Source organism: Paramacrobiotus metropolitanus, unplaced genomic scaffold (genome assembly GCF_019649055.1).
Source record: "Paramacrobiotus metropolitanus isolate TYO unplaced genomic scaffold, Prichtersi_v1.0 Parri_scaffold0000008, whole genome shotgun sequence".
Taxonomy (NCBI): Eukaryota; Metazoa; Tardigrada; class Eutardigrada; order Parachela; family Macrobiotidae; genus Paramacrobiotus; species Paramacrobiotus metropolitanus.
The window spans coordinates 2,200,669-2,216,437 of NW_026570228.1; the positions used below are offsets into that span (position 1 = coordinate 2,200,669).

Genomic DNA, 15,769 nt, shown 5'->3' on the forward strand with positions numbered 1-15,769 from the left:
CAAAATAAAGGCGCATTTCGTGTTTTCCACGCACCTTAAGATTCCACAAAATGTTGTTGGTATTATAGAATAATTTATGATACTTTTCCGTTATTATTTATGATACAAATGTCACAAATTTTGTTATGTACTAACATAAAAGAAAAACACGGCATGCAGATAATAAAAACAACAAAGTATGCATTCACCAATGCAAAATACAGTCAGTGCAGCTAACAAAATCTACTTTTGTGCTAATACGGGTACTAGAGAAGGGTATAACCAATAAAAAAAAGCCGCACCTAACAAAAAATTCACAAAATAACAATAAAATACAGAGCTCATCCGACATTAACCGTAACAAAGCAAATGACACAAAGTGTTATTCAAGCCCACGAGAACCAGACATTTCGCGCTGTTTCCCGCTTTCAAGGCATCACCACCACGTCGTCATTCACCGCCTGTGTCGGGACGATGGAGAGGAAGTGATGCAACCGGCCGGGGTTGGGCAGGAAGGTGAACATTAACCGCTGGGCACGACCCGCCTTCTTCAGTTCGACGGTGGTGATGGCTTTGCGGCGTTCTTTCTTCGTATGCGGTGAGAGATGGTAGAAGAAATCCTCCGGTGCATCGGGAAACGGTAGCCGGCCATTGGCGGACCGCACCTTCGGCTTGGCGGGAAAGGCCATCTCTCCGCTGTCCAGTTTGACGCGTTTGTAGGGCGGAGAGGGAACACGGGATTCTTTCTCTCTGTCTTTGCCGTTTGTGCGCAGGCTAGCAGGCACAGTCAACAGCGCATGTCCTACAAAAAGGCAATTAGTACGAATTTCGCATCGTTTTATCGAACCAGTGCTTGTAAAACAAGGCATAAGATATTTGTTCAGTCAGATACTGTTCGACGAAAACGAAAATGTTTTTCAATGTAGTAAGATAGGGCATAAAATGCTGGTAACGGAAGTCTTTTTATTGAGATATATTGAATTTATATTTTCAGAAGACGTCAAACCTGTAACGAAAATTTTTACAATGGTTGTAGAAAGAACTTTAGTAAGCCTTTTCTAGCAAAAATGTTTAGAAACCATCCAGGTCCAGGTGTATCTCAACGAATCAGTTAATGTTAAGCCACTGTTTCCAACACCAAATTCTATAGTCTAGTGTCTAATTTCAAAAACAGTTACCTGGCGAATTTCTTTCCATTAAACGGCTGGAAATAACAGCCACCGGCACCAGTTTTCGCGTGCGCGGCCGCTTACTCCGCTGCACCGTGGCCGTGTCGGCGTTCTGGTAATGCTCTTTGATCGGGGCGGAATTAATCCAGTGGAAAGGCCTCCTGGCGGCCCGCCGCGGCTTATAGATATGCTCACCCACTCGCCGCACCTGCTTCATCATCTGCGTGGCAATGAAATAGATGGCGGGTCGCGTGCGGAAGAAGCTGCGCGGCGACACCACACTCATATTACGAATCTGGGCACTGCGCTGATTCGGCGGCAGTAAATAGCCTAGCTTCTTCTCCGATACATTGCTCTCCGTGTTGGCCGGCGGCTGTTTCTGGTGTGCCGTGTAGGGAATGCCTGGACCGTGCTGCAGCATGATCTTCTTGTCGCCCTTGATTGGGCGCTTCAGATCTCCGTACTTCTTCCAGTACTGCCAACAGTTGTAGCATAACCGGAATCCACCGGAATTCCGCAGACCGCCCAATCCGCCCCATGCATACCAGTTGCTGGACTGTTTCGTCCGGCAACCTTCGCAGCAGTTATTGGCGCCCGGTCCATCATGGACTTCGTTCGTGGGCAGGCGATCATCCTGCACGTAAGGTGGGATGTAGATCTGTTTTAGATGGAAATCCGCCAAAGCGGTGCGGACACGTTTATTCTGCACGAAGCGATCCGATGTTTTCCACATGTAATAATATTCCACTATCTGATTCATTGCTTTCCAAGGCAACTAAAAAAAACCGAGACGTCACAACAAATTTTGTTAAAATAACACTGTTTTGATTCTCGATTTCTCGCATTTACCTCACCAGTCAGTTTTCCGCAACTAATCAAGAATTCGACGTCAGCATCTTATATGTGATGAAAATTAACCACGCTCATGTTACACATACCGTAATTATCGAATTTGCACCTCCCCCCATAATAAGGCCCCCCTCCGTATTAAGCCCCCCTCCCATAGCCCGTTTGAAAAATAGCGCCTCCCCCCGATTTTACCCCCCAGGGGGGCGTTATTAAATGTCAAGCGCCACAAATTGATAAATAAACCGCCAATTGCTTCATAATAATAGTTATGATTTAATAAATAAACAGTAAATGGTCACAAAAATAATTGGGTGCTATGTTTCAGAATGCTGCTCGCAAGGTTCTGAAACTGCAAACACCGGTATCTACTGCGTCCAGTTTCAATAAAACAGGATGCAGAGTTGTTTGAAAAATAACGGCCCCCTCCCAAAAATACTGTTTGAAAAATAATACCACCCCCCGAAATAACGCCCCCTCCCCGAAATAAGCCCCCCTCCTCCAGGACGTTTGAACTTTTGCACCCCAGGGGTGCAAATTCGATAATTACGGTATTCAAGTTGTGTAATCAATATGACGATTAGCAATCACACGTCTAATTCGGTAAATCATTACAACATTATCGGTAAATCATTAAAAAATTATTGATCAATTATGTTTCGGGTTTTACACACCGTCGCTATTACAATTTTATTAAAATAATAATGTTGCAAGCAAGCATTTACTAAAACAGCCAATGCGAAATACTGCAACATCGCTTAACGTTTAAAATTATATCTTTACCGTAGCGGTTTTCTGTTTTTATTATTACTTTATCCCCTAACTTGAAACTTCCACTGATTGATTATTCCGTAAAAACAACACAAATAAATACCGCTTACCAGATCTTGCTTGATGTCGCGGAAATCCTTCCCGTACTTATCCAGAGCTTCCTCGAATAATCCTGCCTCCGCCGCCGTCCACACCTCCATCTGATCGCGACAGATCAGCGGACCTTCACTAACAAGTTCCTTCAGACTCCGACTCAGATCGTAGCTGTTATTGTGAAGGGTGTTCATTGCGTTTTGTATGGTAATATCGCGAGACGCACTGGCGGCAGTCAGATGCAATCCGGGCTGCTTCACGGACGTATTCCAATCTAATGCCCGTCCAAACGTGCCCACACTTCGCATAATGATAACAAAATTATCAATCTCCGAATCCGAAATTCTTCCTGGTTCCCACATGAGAACGGTGTCGCTGATTTCAGTTTCTTCCTCATCCTCCGATTTTACTAAACAAATACAGTATATATAACAGTTTTTAGAAAAACACGACAATCTGACTAAAACAATTAACATAATATAACAAATAAGCATGAGCCTAGTTTTTCGTTATCTAAACTACGAAACAACACTTATTGGCGTGCATTTAACAAGGAAAAATGAGGGTAAAAATAAAATCGTTGGTTCTAAACAAAGCTGAATCAAAATCGAAGAGAGCGTATTCAAACAAATCAACACTGCAAAGTAAACAGGCATAAAAATCAGTGACGGCTAGAAATCTGATATTATTTATAATGAACGCAAAAGTAAAAACTCGCTGTTTTTAAAAAAAATCGCATGCATACAGGTATTATTATCACAAAACCAGAAAAGAAATAGTTTTTGAATTACTGACATACCTTTCTCATCTTTTTCGTCCATTTTTTCATCGGCATCTGCCGGGGGAAACTGCAGAAGTGGCGATGGCAGCCCGGAGACATCCGCCTGGAATCCCGAACCCACTCGAATATTCCCCCCTTTCTCCTGTGTCAGTGAATTACTATTAGGATCCCACGTGTGGGTATAATAATACAGATCCTCATCCTTCAGATATTCTTCCCGTTTTTCGCACTCCGCCAGCAAATACACCGTACACTTGCCCCGAATCAAGCTTGCAGGCAGTGATTCGGCCAGCCGCGTCAAATAGACTTCACGATGGCCCAAGCGATGCTTGGTTAGCTGGTCTTCCGAGACATTCTCGTCCGTGTTGTCGTTTTTCTCCACCTGGCTGGGTTCGTCCATGTCGTCCGCTTCATCATCATCCAGATGGATATCCGGCACTTCTTTGCCTTCTTTTTCATACGTGGCGATCTTCTCCTGTAGCCGTTTGGGGAGATCACGTTTGCGGCAGTAGGCGATGGTTTTGACTTCTACATGGCCGCCTGAAGTCTTGAGGAGATCTTCAATACGACGGATCTGGTAGGGACCCGAGGATGACACCTCGAAGTAGCAGAAATCTCCAACCTTATACATTGCATTCGCAGGCAACGACATTCTACTGACTAAACCAAAAATTTAAGATGATATGCAAAACACCAGTTTCGTAAAATACAATAATAAGATTCCACGAAATGTAAGATTCTGTGTGTTTTCTTTTTTGGACTGCAAAAATCAAAAATGCATGGACGCTTCAAAAATTCGCCATCAGTACGAGTTCATTCAAACTCGTGAATCATGCGAACAGTACTGCTACCCACCAATCAGGCATAGGAGGGCGGGCTAATTGCTGTACAGTGTCCTTGTCTGAGTTGTCTCGCGGACATCAGCTTTCCTTTCTTAGTGAGTCTCTTACTCTTTTCAAAGCTTTTATCGGATAAACAACAAACATGAGAAACACAGATTCCGAAGAAAAAATTATTGTTTAGCTTGTTTTTCGTGATTACAGATTTAGAGTCGATAAACATTTCAAAAAGTCAGCGGCTACGCTGGCTAGCACAAGCGGTCAGTCAACCCGAGCGCCGCCCAGAGCTTGAATCCGAGTCGAGCGCCGATCCGCCCGATCTGTATGATGCTGTAGCAGCAGAGATCGTCAACGGATTCTAGATCATCTCTCGTAAAAATAAATTTGTCATATTTCTTTCACGTTCCTTTTCCCGTCTGCTGCCACTGCTGCCGACACGGCCACACATCTGTAGTTCATCTTTGTGGCAAGTGTATTTCATCTGGGATATCAGCAAAAGGAAAGGCGGACCATATTTTTGGCACGAAGAGGGCGAGCCCGATCGCAATACGTTACGAGAGAGTGCGCGGACTTTTTATCGTAACAATAATACATTCGCAGTGGCTGTGCACAGGCTTATCTACCTTCACCGTCCGAGCCTTATTGTAAAATTGGCGATAATAACGGTAAGCAAAACTGGTGTGGAAAGTCAACATATCGTAGACGATAAGCCATAGTGCACATTTCCAACTTCTCCTGCCCCATTATATTACGCTGACGAAGTGTTGGGAGGAGAAGTGGTACTGATAAAAACGCTCTAGACACCCCTTCGTGTACGAATCACCAGCGACATTCTTGAGCGGTTATTTACTGCTTACCTTTTTCTAACCTTCCGCATAAACCTGTCATTTCTTCCATGGCGCACAATCGCTATTCTGCTCACAGTTTGGATTATAATACCTACTCCAATCCGGATCAATCCAAGGGCGACAAGATGATGTACCAGGGCAACGGGAATAATGGGCCCAACAATTATGATGAGTATATGCAGCAGGAGGAGGAATGGGAACGCGAGGGATTGCTCGATCCAGCCTGGGAGAAGCAGCAGCGCAAGGTAAAGAATTTTCGGGAATTTTATCAGTTTTTTTCCGTAAAATTTCGATAGATTTTGCTGCTTTGGACAGTGCCCAGTTTTTTTTTAATTTTCCAGTATTTTTATCCTTTTTCTCCTCCTTGTGGATTTTTTTCGTTTGAGACAACGCGCAGGGAGATAGAATTTTTTTTGGTTTTATTTTACAAGGAATTTGGGAAATTTGTATATTTGTTTTGCTGACTTTGAGGAAAATTTCGGTTGTATGTGATAACTCGGTTTTGGAATGCATGTGCTCAGCGACATTGTTGCAAGGTGTGTTTGCGGAATTCTGGACGATTTTCTTTGAAATAAATATATTTTGTAGAATAGACAGCACAGCAGAAAGATAACTTGATGTAAGATTTGAAGACTGTGTATTTTGCAGGAAGAGATTAAAATAAAGTAACAATAGTTGTGCAATAATGTAAAACTATTGGTAAGTTTTTCATAAAATAAAATGTCGCTGTTACGCCAATAGATTTCGATTGCATTTTTGTTGTTGTTGTTCTGCAACCAGTTGTGCAGCAAATCAGGCAAATGAGTTTAAGCGGCGACCAGCAGACAGAGAGATGCATATTAAACTTTACACAGGCCAGTGCCGGAATACAAAACTGGTGAATTGGCCGTGTAATTGCCGTGTGCCTGGGCTGGACATCCGCCGTCGTCCATCAGTTAATCGGCGGGTCGCTGCGGATTTCCCGCATTTTTTTACTCTCACTTGACCAGTATGTATTCTGTGCGTTAGACTTGACTTTTGTGTGTTAAGTGCCAGTCAATATTTGCTTTTTCGACTTATTCACCGCAATGGATACAAGGTAGCCTCTTGTAATTGACAGCTGCCAGTTTGCGCGGCTGATGCTGACCAGCTTCCTCTCCAGCAGGTTTTCATCAGCGTCGTGTGTGATACCCGTTATCCGCTAAATCCGTACCGTGCAATGGACGATTTCGTCTGCTGTCGGCACGAACGCATAAATTATTTACTGTAACACATCAATTTATATTCGGCCAAATGTCGTTTTTTAAAAAAATATTTTTATTTTCTGTGTTTGCCTTTTTTAGTAGGCTTCGCACGCGACGCGAGTCACTGCGATGCAACAATATTATATTCTCCTTATTTCTTACTGTACATATATTTTTTCGTGAACCTAAATTTGTTTGTTTAATATTGTAAGTTCTTGTATTTGTTAATTAAATAGAAAATTTTTTCTGCCTCGTTTTTTGTCATCAACAAAGACACGTTAGTAAAAGAAAATATTTTTGGACCCCGTTAACTTTAAAAAAAACGAGAAGGATAGATAGAAAACTTTGTGCAAGATCTCTAAAAACGACAATGTTCTTGGAAAATTAGCCGTTAATTTTGATTTACTGTCATTAGAAGTTGGTTATTTTCTCTCAGCTACAAATTGGATCTGGCAGATCTGTACATTTGGGGCGAACATGCGAGGTTTGATATCTAATGAGGCCCATATTTGGCTTAGTCAACCGGAAAATGATCGCTGGTCAGAGCGCGTAGGCTTTGACCGTATTTTTCTGTAGTTTCCCGCTGAAACCGGAGTGTTTTGACGTTGGTGTTTTCAGGGTTTTGTACCGCTGAGGAGAGCGGGTTGAGTGTTTTTTTCCGTGATTTTCATACAGAAATCTGAGTCATTAAAACCCGCCGGTTTTGTCGGCTGTGTGTATGTATGCGCGGGTGATTAGTGGATGCACGGGAGCGTATTAAAACCCAGTTGTTCGTCTGGCTGCCCAAAAATGGATTGAGCTTGGCGTATTTCGGGAGCCTGCTCTTGTATATACAGTCGCTAATATGGTTACTCTTCATGCTCCGACGTTAATGTGAATGAGCGGCGGCGGCACGGCAGTTTTTAAGTTGCCGTACAGATACTGAATCATGGGAATGTCTGGTTGGAAACTTGTTGCGTCAGATGCGAGGGCGGATGTGCGAGTGAAACGATGGCGTTTGTCCAGTTTTGCCTCCACCGCATATTGATAATATTGTTTGACGATTTATTGTTTTTAATTTTACATAGATCTTAATCACTTCGCTTGCTATTTCGCTATTATAATTTAAATGCTCTACCAAAATTAGGAAAGGCTGAACTGAAAGAAACAAATTTAGTCGACGGATGTCTGTAATTTTTTATTTTATCGTTGCACATCCTTAATTGTGAAATTTGACAGCTTAGAAGCCATTTCTTAACAAAGACATTATAGTCGAATAAGTCGATAGTGGTTAACTGGTAACTGGTTGACCGAAAAAGGGTTAGTTACCGCAGACATAAAAATTTTGCACTGCAAAATGATGGGCTAAAATAGAAAAACGATGGAAAGAAATAAAATAACTTTTATTCAAATTTTGTGATACAACTACGACTTGAAATGATCGTGAGCGGTAGAGAGATGTAGATGATTCAATTAGACTTCAAAAGTGGTAAGTTCAAGTGGATGAAAAGCGTCTGAAAAGAGCTTGGACAGTTGGTTGTGTGTATATGCGGAAACGTTGACATTACTGTTGATATTGACATTTTATCTCTGTGATACCTGTGCGCAACTGCATGTCAAATTATGAATGACAGATATTAGTGCACTTCTTGACTCTTGATCGCACTCTCATTCCCCTAGCCACAAAGAGCCGCGCACCGGTCATGCTGGAGATTGACTTTCAGATTTGATCATCAGTCGACAGAATTTGTTTTATGTTACACAATAATATATGCTGTATTAAATCAGTGATGTTTTAATTTTCTGCCAGCAGGACACAGTCCGAATTAGATTCACCTGCACGCGAGAAATAAAAGCGTTTCAGTGTGCACATGGCTAAATTAATTTAAATAAAGCTTTACAAAATTGGCGCTAAATATTTTACGAATTTACCCCTTACAAAGTTGAGGAGGCATTATACCCGTGTAGTAATCATGAACGATTTTAATAACATCCGGCATAAGTTTATTTAATTTTCGCGATATAAATCACAGTCGGACGACTTTTCAGCTTTCCCTTAGATCAGCGGTATATTTGATGTAAGAATGTTTCAAGTGTTTTGCACTTGTTCAACATCCACTAACGTGCCTATTTGCTGAATTCTTCGTTTGACCAATGGAATTCGGAATGCTTTTTTATTGCGGTTGTTAAACCAGCGGAGTCGTTGATTGGGAGAGAAATCGTATAATCCACACACAGTGCATGCCGTCAAGCTGAAGACGGCTGCTAACCAGATTTACGAGGATATTAATAGCTAATGGATTTTTATTAATAGATAACGGAGTGAATTCGAGAGTTTTTCACTGTTATCGCTGCATGACTTCAGCTGGCACTTTCGTTGCGGACCAGGAACTGTGTGTCACCGATCATAGAAATGCCTGAATCGGTCATAAGGGATACCTGAATGCTTACATTTTACGCGTGAAAACATTAGGTTGTGATAGATTTAGGGTGGTGGTTCATTGATGAAATGTCGCATAAATCATACCTGCTGCGTTTTTACAAATACATTAAAACCAGAATAAGGAATAAACAGTAAGCGTTTACAGCGATGATTCGGACACTTGAAGAAGAAGACTCAGCATGAACAAAGGCGTGCGATCACGGACAGGCACTGTATTCGGCGAGTGTGTCTGAATACTCTACACTTTTGGAATTAAATTAATCTACTAAATTTATTTTAATTTCGAATCAATATCAATAAAGCAGCATTAACTCGAAAACTTATTTTCTGACTTGGGAAAACTGAGAATTTTACGACTTGGATCTGCTCAGAAATCTAAGTCTTCCTAAGAAATACATTACCGTTTGCATTTTGCCTTTACTGTTATGTGAATACAATGATAAATTTGACTGCAAATGTACGCAAAATTTAATGATTAATCAATTCATCGTTAAATAGATTACCAAATAATATGGTGAGTTTTTTTGTAGACTTTCACTGCTTGGTGTAATTCCCATCTGCGCAAGGCCGGAACCCAGATTGACAACATTGAAGAGGACTTCCAAAATGGATTAAAGTTGATGTTGTTGCTGGAAGTAAGCGGATTTATAAATATCGTGCTTTGTTTTGTTTTCTTGACCTTTGCGCGGCTGGAAATGCAACTCCGCTGATTAAAATTACTTTGTTTAGATTCTTTCCGGTGAGCAGCTCCCCAAGCCCGACCGCGGCAAGATGAGATTCCACAAAATTGCCAACGTGAACAAGGCATTGGATTTCATTGCCAGCAAAGGCGTGCGCTTGGTGTCCATCGGTGCCGAAGGTGTGTTTTATCTCGCAAAGCGTCCTGTAATAAGTTGGAACCAACGAAAACTTCCCTTTAAATTTCTATCAGTAACAAAAATTAATATCCTTGTAAGTAGCTAAAAAAATTTGGAAAATGTACTGTAATTTATTAATACGGATGCAAGTGAGCTGTTTCAATGTTTGGTTTGCATATTTCTAAGTAATTTTTTACGGTTTTTGCAGAGATCGTGGATGGTAACGTCAAGATGACGCTGGGTATGATCTGGACGATTATTCTGCGATTTGCCATCCAAGATATTTCCGTTGACGGTATAACAATGTCGAAATACACTGCATTTATGAAATTCATAGTCATACGATTATAATTGCATGTTTTCCGTAGAAATGACCGCCAAGGATGGCTTGCTTTTATGGTGCCAGAGAAAAACTGCTCCCTACAAGAACGTCAATGTTCAGAATTTCCACATCAGGTTAGTTATTCAAGGAAGCAAAGCTGATTTCGTTAAAGGTATTGCAGAATGTTTACCTACTTGCAGCTGGAAAGATGGTCTGGCGTTTTGCGCTCTTATTCACCGCCATCGTCCTGATTTGATTGATTATAACAAACTATCCAAAGCTAATCCACTGCAGAATCTGAATCTGGCCTTTGATATCGCCGAGAAATATCTGGATATACCGCGCATGTTGGATGCTGAAGGTACGCGTTTTACGGTTTTTATGAATTCTAATGCTGTATTGTACTTACTACTTACTGGTGATGGGCTTTCCTTTCTTATCTGTTCTTCACATTTGTTGAGTGTGTTTTTTAAAGCTCGTCATGTTTCGTGTGCGGCTTTTGCGATATTTACGCTGTCTTTCACAACGACTGGATTTTTTTATCACAGACTTTTTTTGAAACGCACTGGATTTCGTTAAATTGATACTTTTTGCAGTGATAGCGGTGTTTTATTGACACGTGTATCTGTCAGTGAACAAGAGCGCGGTAGCGTCATATCATGCAGTGCGGTTTTAATTGACAGAAAGTTTGAATTATTGATTCGCAGTGATTACGTATTCTTTTGTCTTCCTATCGTCGAGATTGAAAAAGCCATATTTTATCAGATATGGTTGACATGCCGAAGCCGGACGAGCGAGCAGTCATGACATATGTGTCCTGCTTTTATCATGCGTTCGCCAACCAAAATCAGGTACTTTGTCGACATGGTACAAAGAATTACCGCTCCTGATTTCCGTGATATGTTGAACGCACGACGCAAAATTAACGCGTTGGTTTAGTTTTTTGTGTTCTGCGTTTGTGAGTGCATGTTTTCCTTTCGGGTTCTCCTTTTCTTCCCTGTGAATTTCGTATAACTGGTTGTAATCCCCATAACAAATGCACGTGTGTGTAAATGCATTGCAGAAATCGTAGCCAATGAACGGCCTGATGAACGTTCCATAATAACCTACGTGTCCAGTTATTATCACCATTTTACACATGCGCAAGAGGTAAAATTTGTTTGTTTTACCGATACATTGCTAGTTGATGATGAATAAGGGGTGCAGTATGTGTTCGGCTTCCGATATTAATTTTGTTGGATAATTAACGCGTAATGTGTAATCATGTGTTTAATATGCTCTTTGTATACTTGTGTCATTTGACAGTGAAATAATAATAATTACTAACAGAAATTTTGGAACGGAAGTTTGTGTTTTACGATTTAGCTGCCAGACTAATAATTTTATCCTGCTCTGAATATATTGTTAACACTTTTTGATAAACTGTTTTCTCAGTGATATAAACTGTACATATTGTTGTTTTTAACTGTGCCAGGCTGAATCCGCAGCTCAACGTATTGGACGGGCTCTGAAAGGCCGCCAAGGCAATGAAGATTTGGAAAATGAATACGACCGCCTGGCTAGTGATGTGAGTGAACTATGTTCAAGCGGAAATATACCCGGAGGAGTAGTTGTATAATACAACAGTTTTTATGAAATCATAAGATATATGCTTGTTGATTTTTGAAGAGATAGGCATTTTTCCAGGCATGTATGTATTTAAGTTCCAACTTAATTTTAGCAAAAAGTGGTGTGAGATTAGATTATTGCGTTTGTATATTAACGAACGATGTTTTTATAAATAGCTCTTAGGATGGATTCAACGGACAACACCGTGGTTGGAAAACCGCACCACGGACAACACACTGCCCGGTGTCCGCAAGAAGCTGGATGAATTTCGCACCTATCGCACACAGCACAAGCCACCGCGTGTTTCGCAGAAGGGCGAACTGGAGACGGCATTTAACACACTGCAGACCAAACTGCGCCTCCAGAACCGTCCACCATACATGCCCAAAGAAGGCCGCATGGTGTCGGACATCGCCAACGCCTGGAAGAATCTGGAGAATGCCGAACGGGGATTTGAAGACTGGCTGCTGTCGGAAATGATGCGGTACACACGAAATGGTTTATATGTGTAAATCTGAAATGGAAATAAATCACCGGTGTGTTTTTATTATAGTTTGGAACGATTGGATCGCTTAGCGCAGAAGTTCAAACGCAAGGCCGATATTCATGAAGAGTGGTCGAAAGGCAAAGAGGAACTGCTTTCACGCAATGATTATCGCAATGCAACTCTTTCCGAAGTTCGGGTACGAATTTTTCATTGAAAATCTTTCAAACCTGCTTTTTGGTCTGTCTCCCATAAACTTCCGGCTGATTCGGTTGGCATTCGTCATGGAGTGCTGCTGATAGGCGTTTTACGGTGTGCGTATTTTTGGCATAAATATTATTGTGATTGCCTAATTTAGGCCTTGAAACGGAAACATGAAGCGTTCGAAAGCGATCTGGCTGTGCATCAGGAGCGTGTTGAGCAGATTGCGGCCATTGCGGAGGAATTAAAGTGAGTGGTGTTTTGTTTGCGTCAGTGCTTTCTTAACCGTTGTTATGTTACAGTAAACTCGGCTATCATGATTCGCCGGCCATCAACCAACGCTGCCAACGCATTTGCAGTCATTGGGATCGTATTGGATCCCTCACTGTACAACGACGCCAGGGCATTGACGTAAGTATAAAACTACTTCTGTCGTCGTTATTCACCGGTAATTTGCCGTATTTTCGGCTGAAAAGCAAAGCAGATTATTATAATTACTGTTTATGTTTATGTGTTACGGACCGTAATAAAACAGGCTCCGTAATTTTCAAAGCAAAATCTGACTCTGAACTGAAACGAATGGTTGTGCTTCCAAGATTTTGAAACTCCCTGTACCTAATTTTTACTATTTTTTTGCGGTAGGAAGTGGAGAAGGTTCTGGAACGTGTTGACACCTTGCATTTGGATTTTGCCAAACGAGTGTCGGTAAGTTTAGAGAGCTCCTGTCACTTATATCGCAGCTTCACATTTCCGCCTTGCAGCCTTTCAACAATTGGTTGGACGGTGCGCGAGAAGACTTGGTTGATATGTTTATCGTCCACACGATCGAAGCAACTCAGGGACTGATCAATGACCATGAAACGTTCAAAACCACCCTGGTGGAAGCCGACAAAGAGTTCCGTACGCTGCTTGGTTTGTTTCAAGAAGTGCAGCGCTTCGCTCAACAGCACAACATCCCCGGCGCCATGGAGAATCCCTATACGAACATGACAGCACAGGAAGTGACCAACAAATGGAATGAGGTCCGACAGTTGGTGCCGCGTCGCGATCAGGCCTTACAACAGGAGATGATGAAGCAGCAGCGTAAGAATGCCGTTTTTCTCATAAGGCTTTAATTTTTTTACCTTTAATAAATTTTTTAATTACGTTCCAGAACATAGGAGAGGACTTTTTATGTATAAATAATCGCGTCCGAAGCATTTATTGCATTGTAAATTTAACATAAAATGATTTTTGATGGCGTACTTTGTAATGACGTGGAAGTTTTACAACGGGATGTTATTTTGACAGAGAATGAACGCATCCGTCGGCAGTTTGCGGAGAAAGCCAATGTGGTTGGTCCGTGGATTGAAAAGCAGCTGGATATCGTCGCGTCCATCGGCATGGGTGTGCACAAGTCGTTGGAGGATGCCCTTGGTAAACTGCGAGCCTGCCGAACTGCGGTGGAAGCGTTCCGGCCACATATCGATGAACTGGAACAGTACCATCAGGCCGAGCAGGAAGCGATCATCTTGGAGAACAAATACACCAAATATACCATGGAAACGTTGCGAGTAGGATGGGAACAGCTGCTGACGTCCATTAATCGCAATATTAACGAAGTGGAAAATCAGGTACAGTGAATAATTTTGTTTGCTATTACTGAATTTGTAATATTTATGATTGATATGCTTTGCAGATTCTTACGCGAGACTCGAAGGGTATTACGAGTGAACAGTTGAATGAATATCGACTGTCCTTCAATCATTTTGATAAGAACCGTACCGGACGCTTAACGCCGGAGGAATTCAAGGCGTGCTTGCTCAGTCTGGGACATAATGTCAGGAACGATAAACAGGTATATATTAGCATTATTTAGCACATAGTATTTCCACTGAGCAGTGTTCTCTATATCTTTTTGCCTTTTATCATAACTGTTGTTTTATTCAAGTTACGTCACTGTTTAGGGAGAAACCCTTTTCCGTAAAATCATGTCCCAAGTGGATCCAAACATGACCGGCTACGTGAAATTTGAATCTTTCCTGGACTATTTCACGCGTCAAGCAACGGAGACCGATTCAGCTGATCAGCTTATTGAATCCTTCAGAGTTTTGGCTCAAGATAGGGTAATCAGTTAAATAAATTAGATTCCTTATGTGCTTTATTCAAAACCGTAGAAAATCCACGTTCAGCGTACGTTCGCCGTTTCTTGCATGTGTGCATTCGTAGTGTAATGTATTTTAAATCCATACAGCCGAATCCATGCCTCCATAAACTATATAATATCATTCGGCATTCGAAAATAAAATTTCGAAATAAATCAATTTTTTGTAGCTAAACTGTTCTAATTTTTAGAAAATGCTAAAAGCTTGTTGTCTAAGGCAGGTAATATAACATTGATTTTTTCTGTTTGTAGCCTTATATAATGCCAGATGATCTGCGGAGAGAACTCCCGCCCGATCAGGCCGAATACTGCATTCGTAAAATGCAGCCCTTCCACGGTCCTGGAGCACCACCGCAGGCCCTTGATTACGGCTCCTTTGCCAGGACATTATACCAGTTTTAACTGCCCCCACTTTTATCCCCCCTTGTATTGTATCCATTTTTTGGCTGAGCATGCTGATTGTGATTGCCTGGTTGGAGTTGGTGTGCTGGACATTATCCTGTTTTATCGGTTATTTTTCTTCGTTATCATGCGGGCTGGATGGACGTTACACTGTGCGGTATTAATCAGATTATCACCAGTTTGACATGGCAATGCTCATCCTGCGCGCGCCGGATATATATATTTTATTCAGATGCCAGATCAAGTGCCATTAAATTCTGCTTTAGATGTTTTTTTTTTCATTTTGATCCAGCATGTGTTATTCATTTAACTACGGAATATTGAGTTTTTAAACTGTTTAGGTTTTTTGATGTTTTCCTCTTGGTGTTTGTGGTTTGCTTTCTCTGCCTGCCGGTTAGTTCCCAGGCAGTTGTGTTTTTGTTTATTATTTGGTTTTATTGATGCTTTTCATCTGCCATTTTGATTAGTGAGTTGGCTTGCTAAAGCGGTATTTGGGTTCCTGCAGCAATTTCAGAGCGCTTTCCGGTTACTTGTTTCGCTGGTTTCTTTTACTTGGCCTGTTATATACTTGTGCTGGGGAACCTACGTCAGCATGATATTGGTTGACAAAAATAATAATTCTATTACAACATCCATTTCTCCAGCTCTTATTTATAATAACCAGCGCGATTATACGCGTTCATGAACAAAAGAGTTTGCTTGCTCGTCCTTAACTTCTGCAGTCGTCATTTTTCTGCTTGTTCTTGCTTGCTCCACGGAGTCCACGCGCGTTTTTGTTAAT

The 15,769-nt window shown here is 41.5% G+C and overlaps 2 protein-coding genes across 4 annotated transcripts; one reads left to right on the forward strand and one right to left on the reverse strand.

Moving 5' to 3' along the window:
* Nucleotides 1-29: 29 nt before the first annotated feature.
* On the reverse strand, nucleotides 30-4,419 carry LOC129582560 (metastasis-associated protein MTA3-like). Its single transcript, XM_055474085.1, has 4 exons — nucleotides 3,658-4,419; nucleotides 2,876-3,267; nucleotides 1,158-1,923; nucleotides 30-781 (listed from the first exon to the last, which is right to left on the reverse strand). The coding sequence occupies exons 1-4, from the start codon at nucleotides 4,289-4,291 to the stop codon at nucleotides 408-410; spliced, it is 2,166 nt and encodes a 721-aa protein (XP_055330060.1). The 5' UTR covers nucleotides 4,292-4,419; the 3' UTR covers nucleotides 30-407.
* Nucleotides 4,420-4,630: 211 nt separating this feature from the next.
* Nucleotides 4,631-15,619, forward strand: LOC129582559 (alpha-actinin-like). Of its 3 annotated transcripts, XM_055474083.1 has the most exons (19): nucleotides 4,631-5,143; nucleotides 5,403-5,571; nucleotides 9,502-9,606; nucleotides 9,701-9,830; nucleotides 10,037-10,123; nucleotides 10,197-10,284; nucleotides 10,351-10,511; nucleotides 10,916-11,001; nucleotides 11,625-11,717; nucleotides 11,935-12,242; nucleotides 12,312-12,441; nucleotides 12,601-12,692; nucleotides 12,746-12,854; nucleotides 13,086-13,148; nucleotides 13,205-13,526; nucleotides 13,734-14,056; nucleotides 14,122-14,280; nucleotides 14,390-14,548; nucleotides 14,839-15,619. In XM_055474083.1, exons 2-19 carry the CDS (start codon nucleotides 5,452-5,454, stop codon nucleotides 14,986-14,988), a joined length of 2,685 nt encoding a protein of 894 aa, XP_055330058.1. In that variant the 5' UTR covers nucleotides 4,631-5,143; nucleotides 5,403-5,451; the 3' UTR covers nucleotides 14,989-15,619. The 3 variants fall into 3 exon arrangements, with proteins under 3 accessions (XP_055330058.1, XP_055330056.1, XP_055330057.1); XM_055474081.1 differs by lacking the exon at nucleotides 4,631-5,143 and having other exon boundaries at nucleotides 5,209-5,571; XM_055474082.1 differs by lacking the exons at nucleotides 4,631-5,143; nucleotides 10,916-11,001 and adding an exon at nucleotides 11,214-11,299 and having other exon boundaries at nucleotides 5,209-5,571.
* The last annotated feature ends 150 nt before the right edge of the window (nucleotides 15,620-15,769 follow it).

Coding starts and splice junctions, on each gene's coding strand:
- LOC129582559 (XM_055474081.1), top strand. CDS start 5,374: ATGGCGCACAATCGCTATTCTGCTCACAGTTTGGATTATAATACCTAC. Junction 12,243..12,311: donor CTGCTGTCGGAAATGATGCG/GTACACACGAAA, acceptor TTTTTATTATAG/TTTGGAACGATTGGATCGCT. Junction 12,855..13,085: donor AACGACGCCAGGGCATTGAC/GTAAGTATAAAA, acceptor TTTTTGCGGTAG/GAAGTGGAGAAGGTTCTGGA.
- LOC129582560 (XM_055474085.1), bottom strand. CDS start 4,291: ATGTCGTTGCCTGCGAATGCAATGTATAAGGTTGGAGATTTCTGCTAC. Junction 3,268..3,657: donor GGACGAAAAAGATGAGAAAG/GTATGTCAGTAA, acceptor GTATTTGTTTAG/TAAAATCGGAGGATGAGGAA. Junction 782..1,157: donor AATGGAAAGAAATTCGCCAG/GTAACTGTTTTT, acceptor GCCTTTTTGTAG/GACATGCGCTGTTGACTGTG.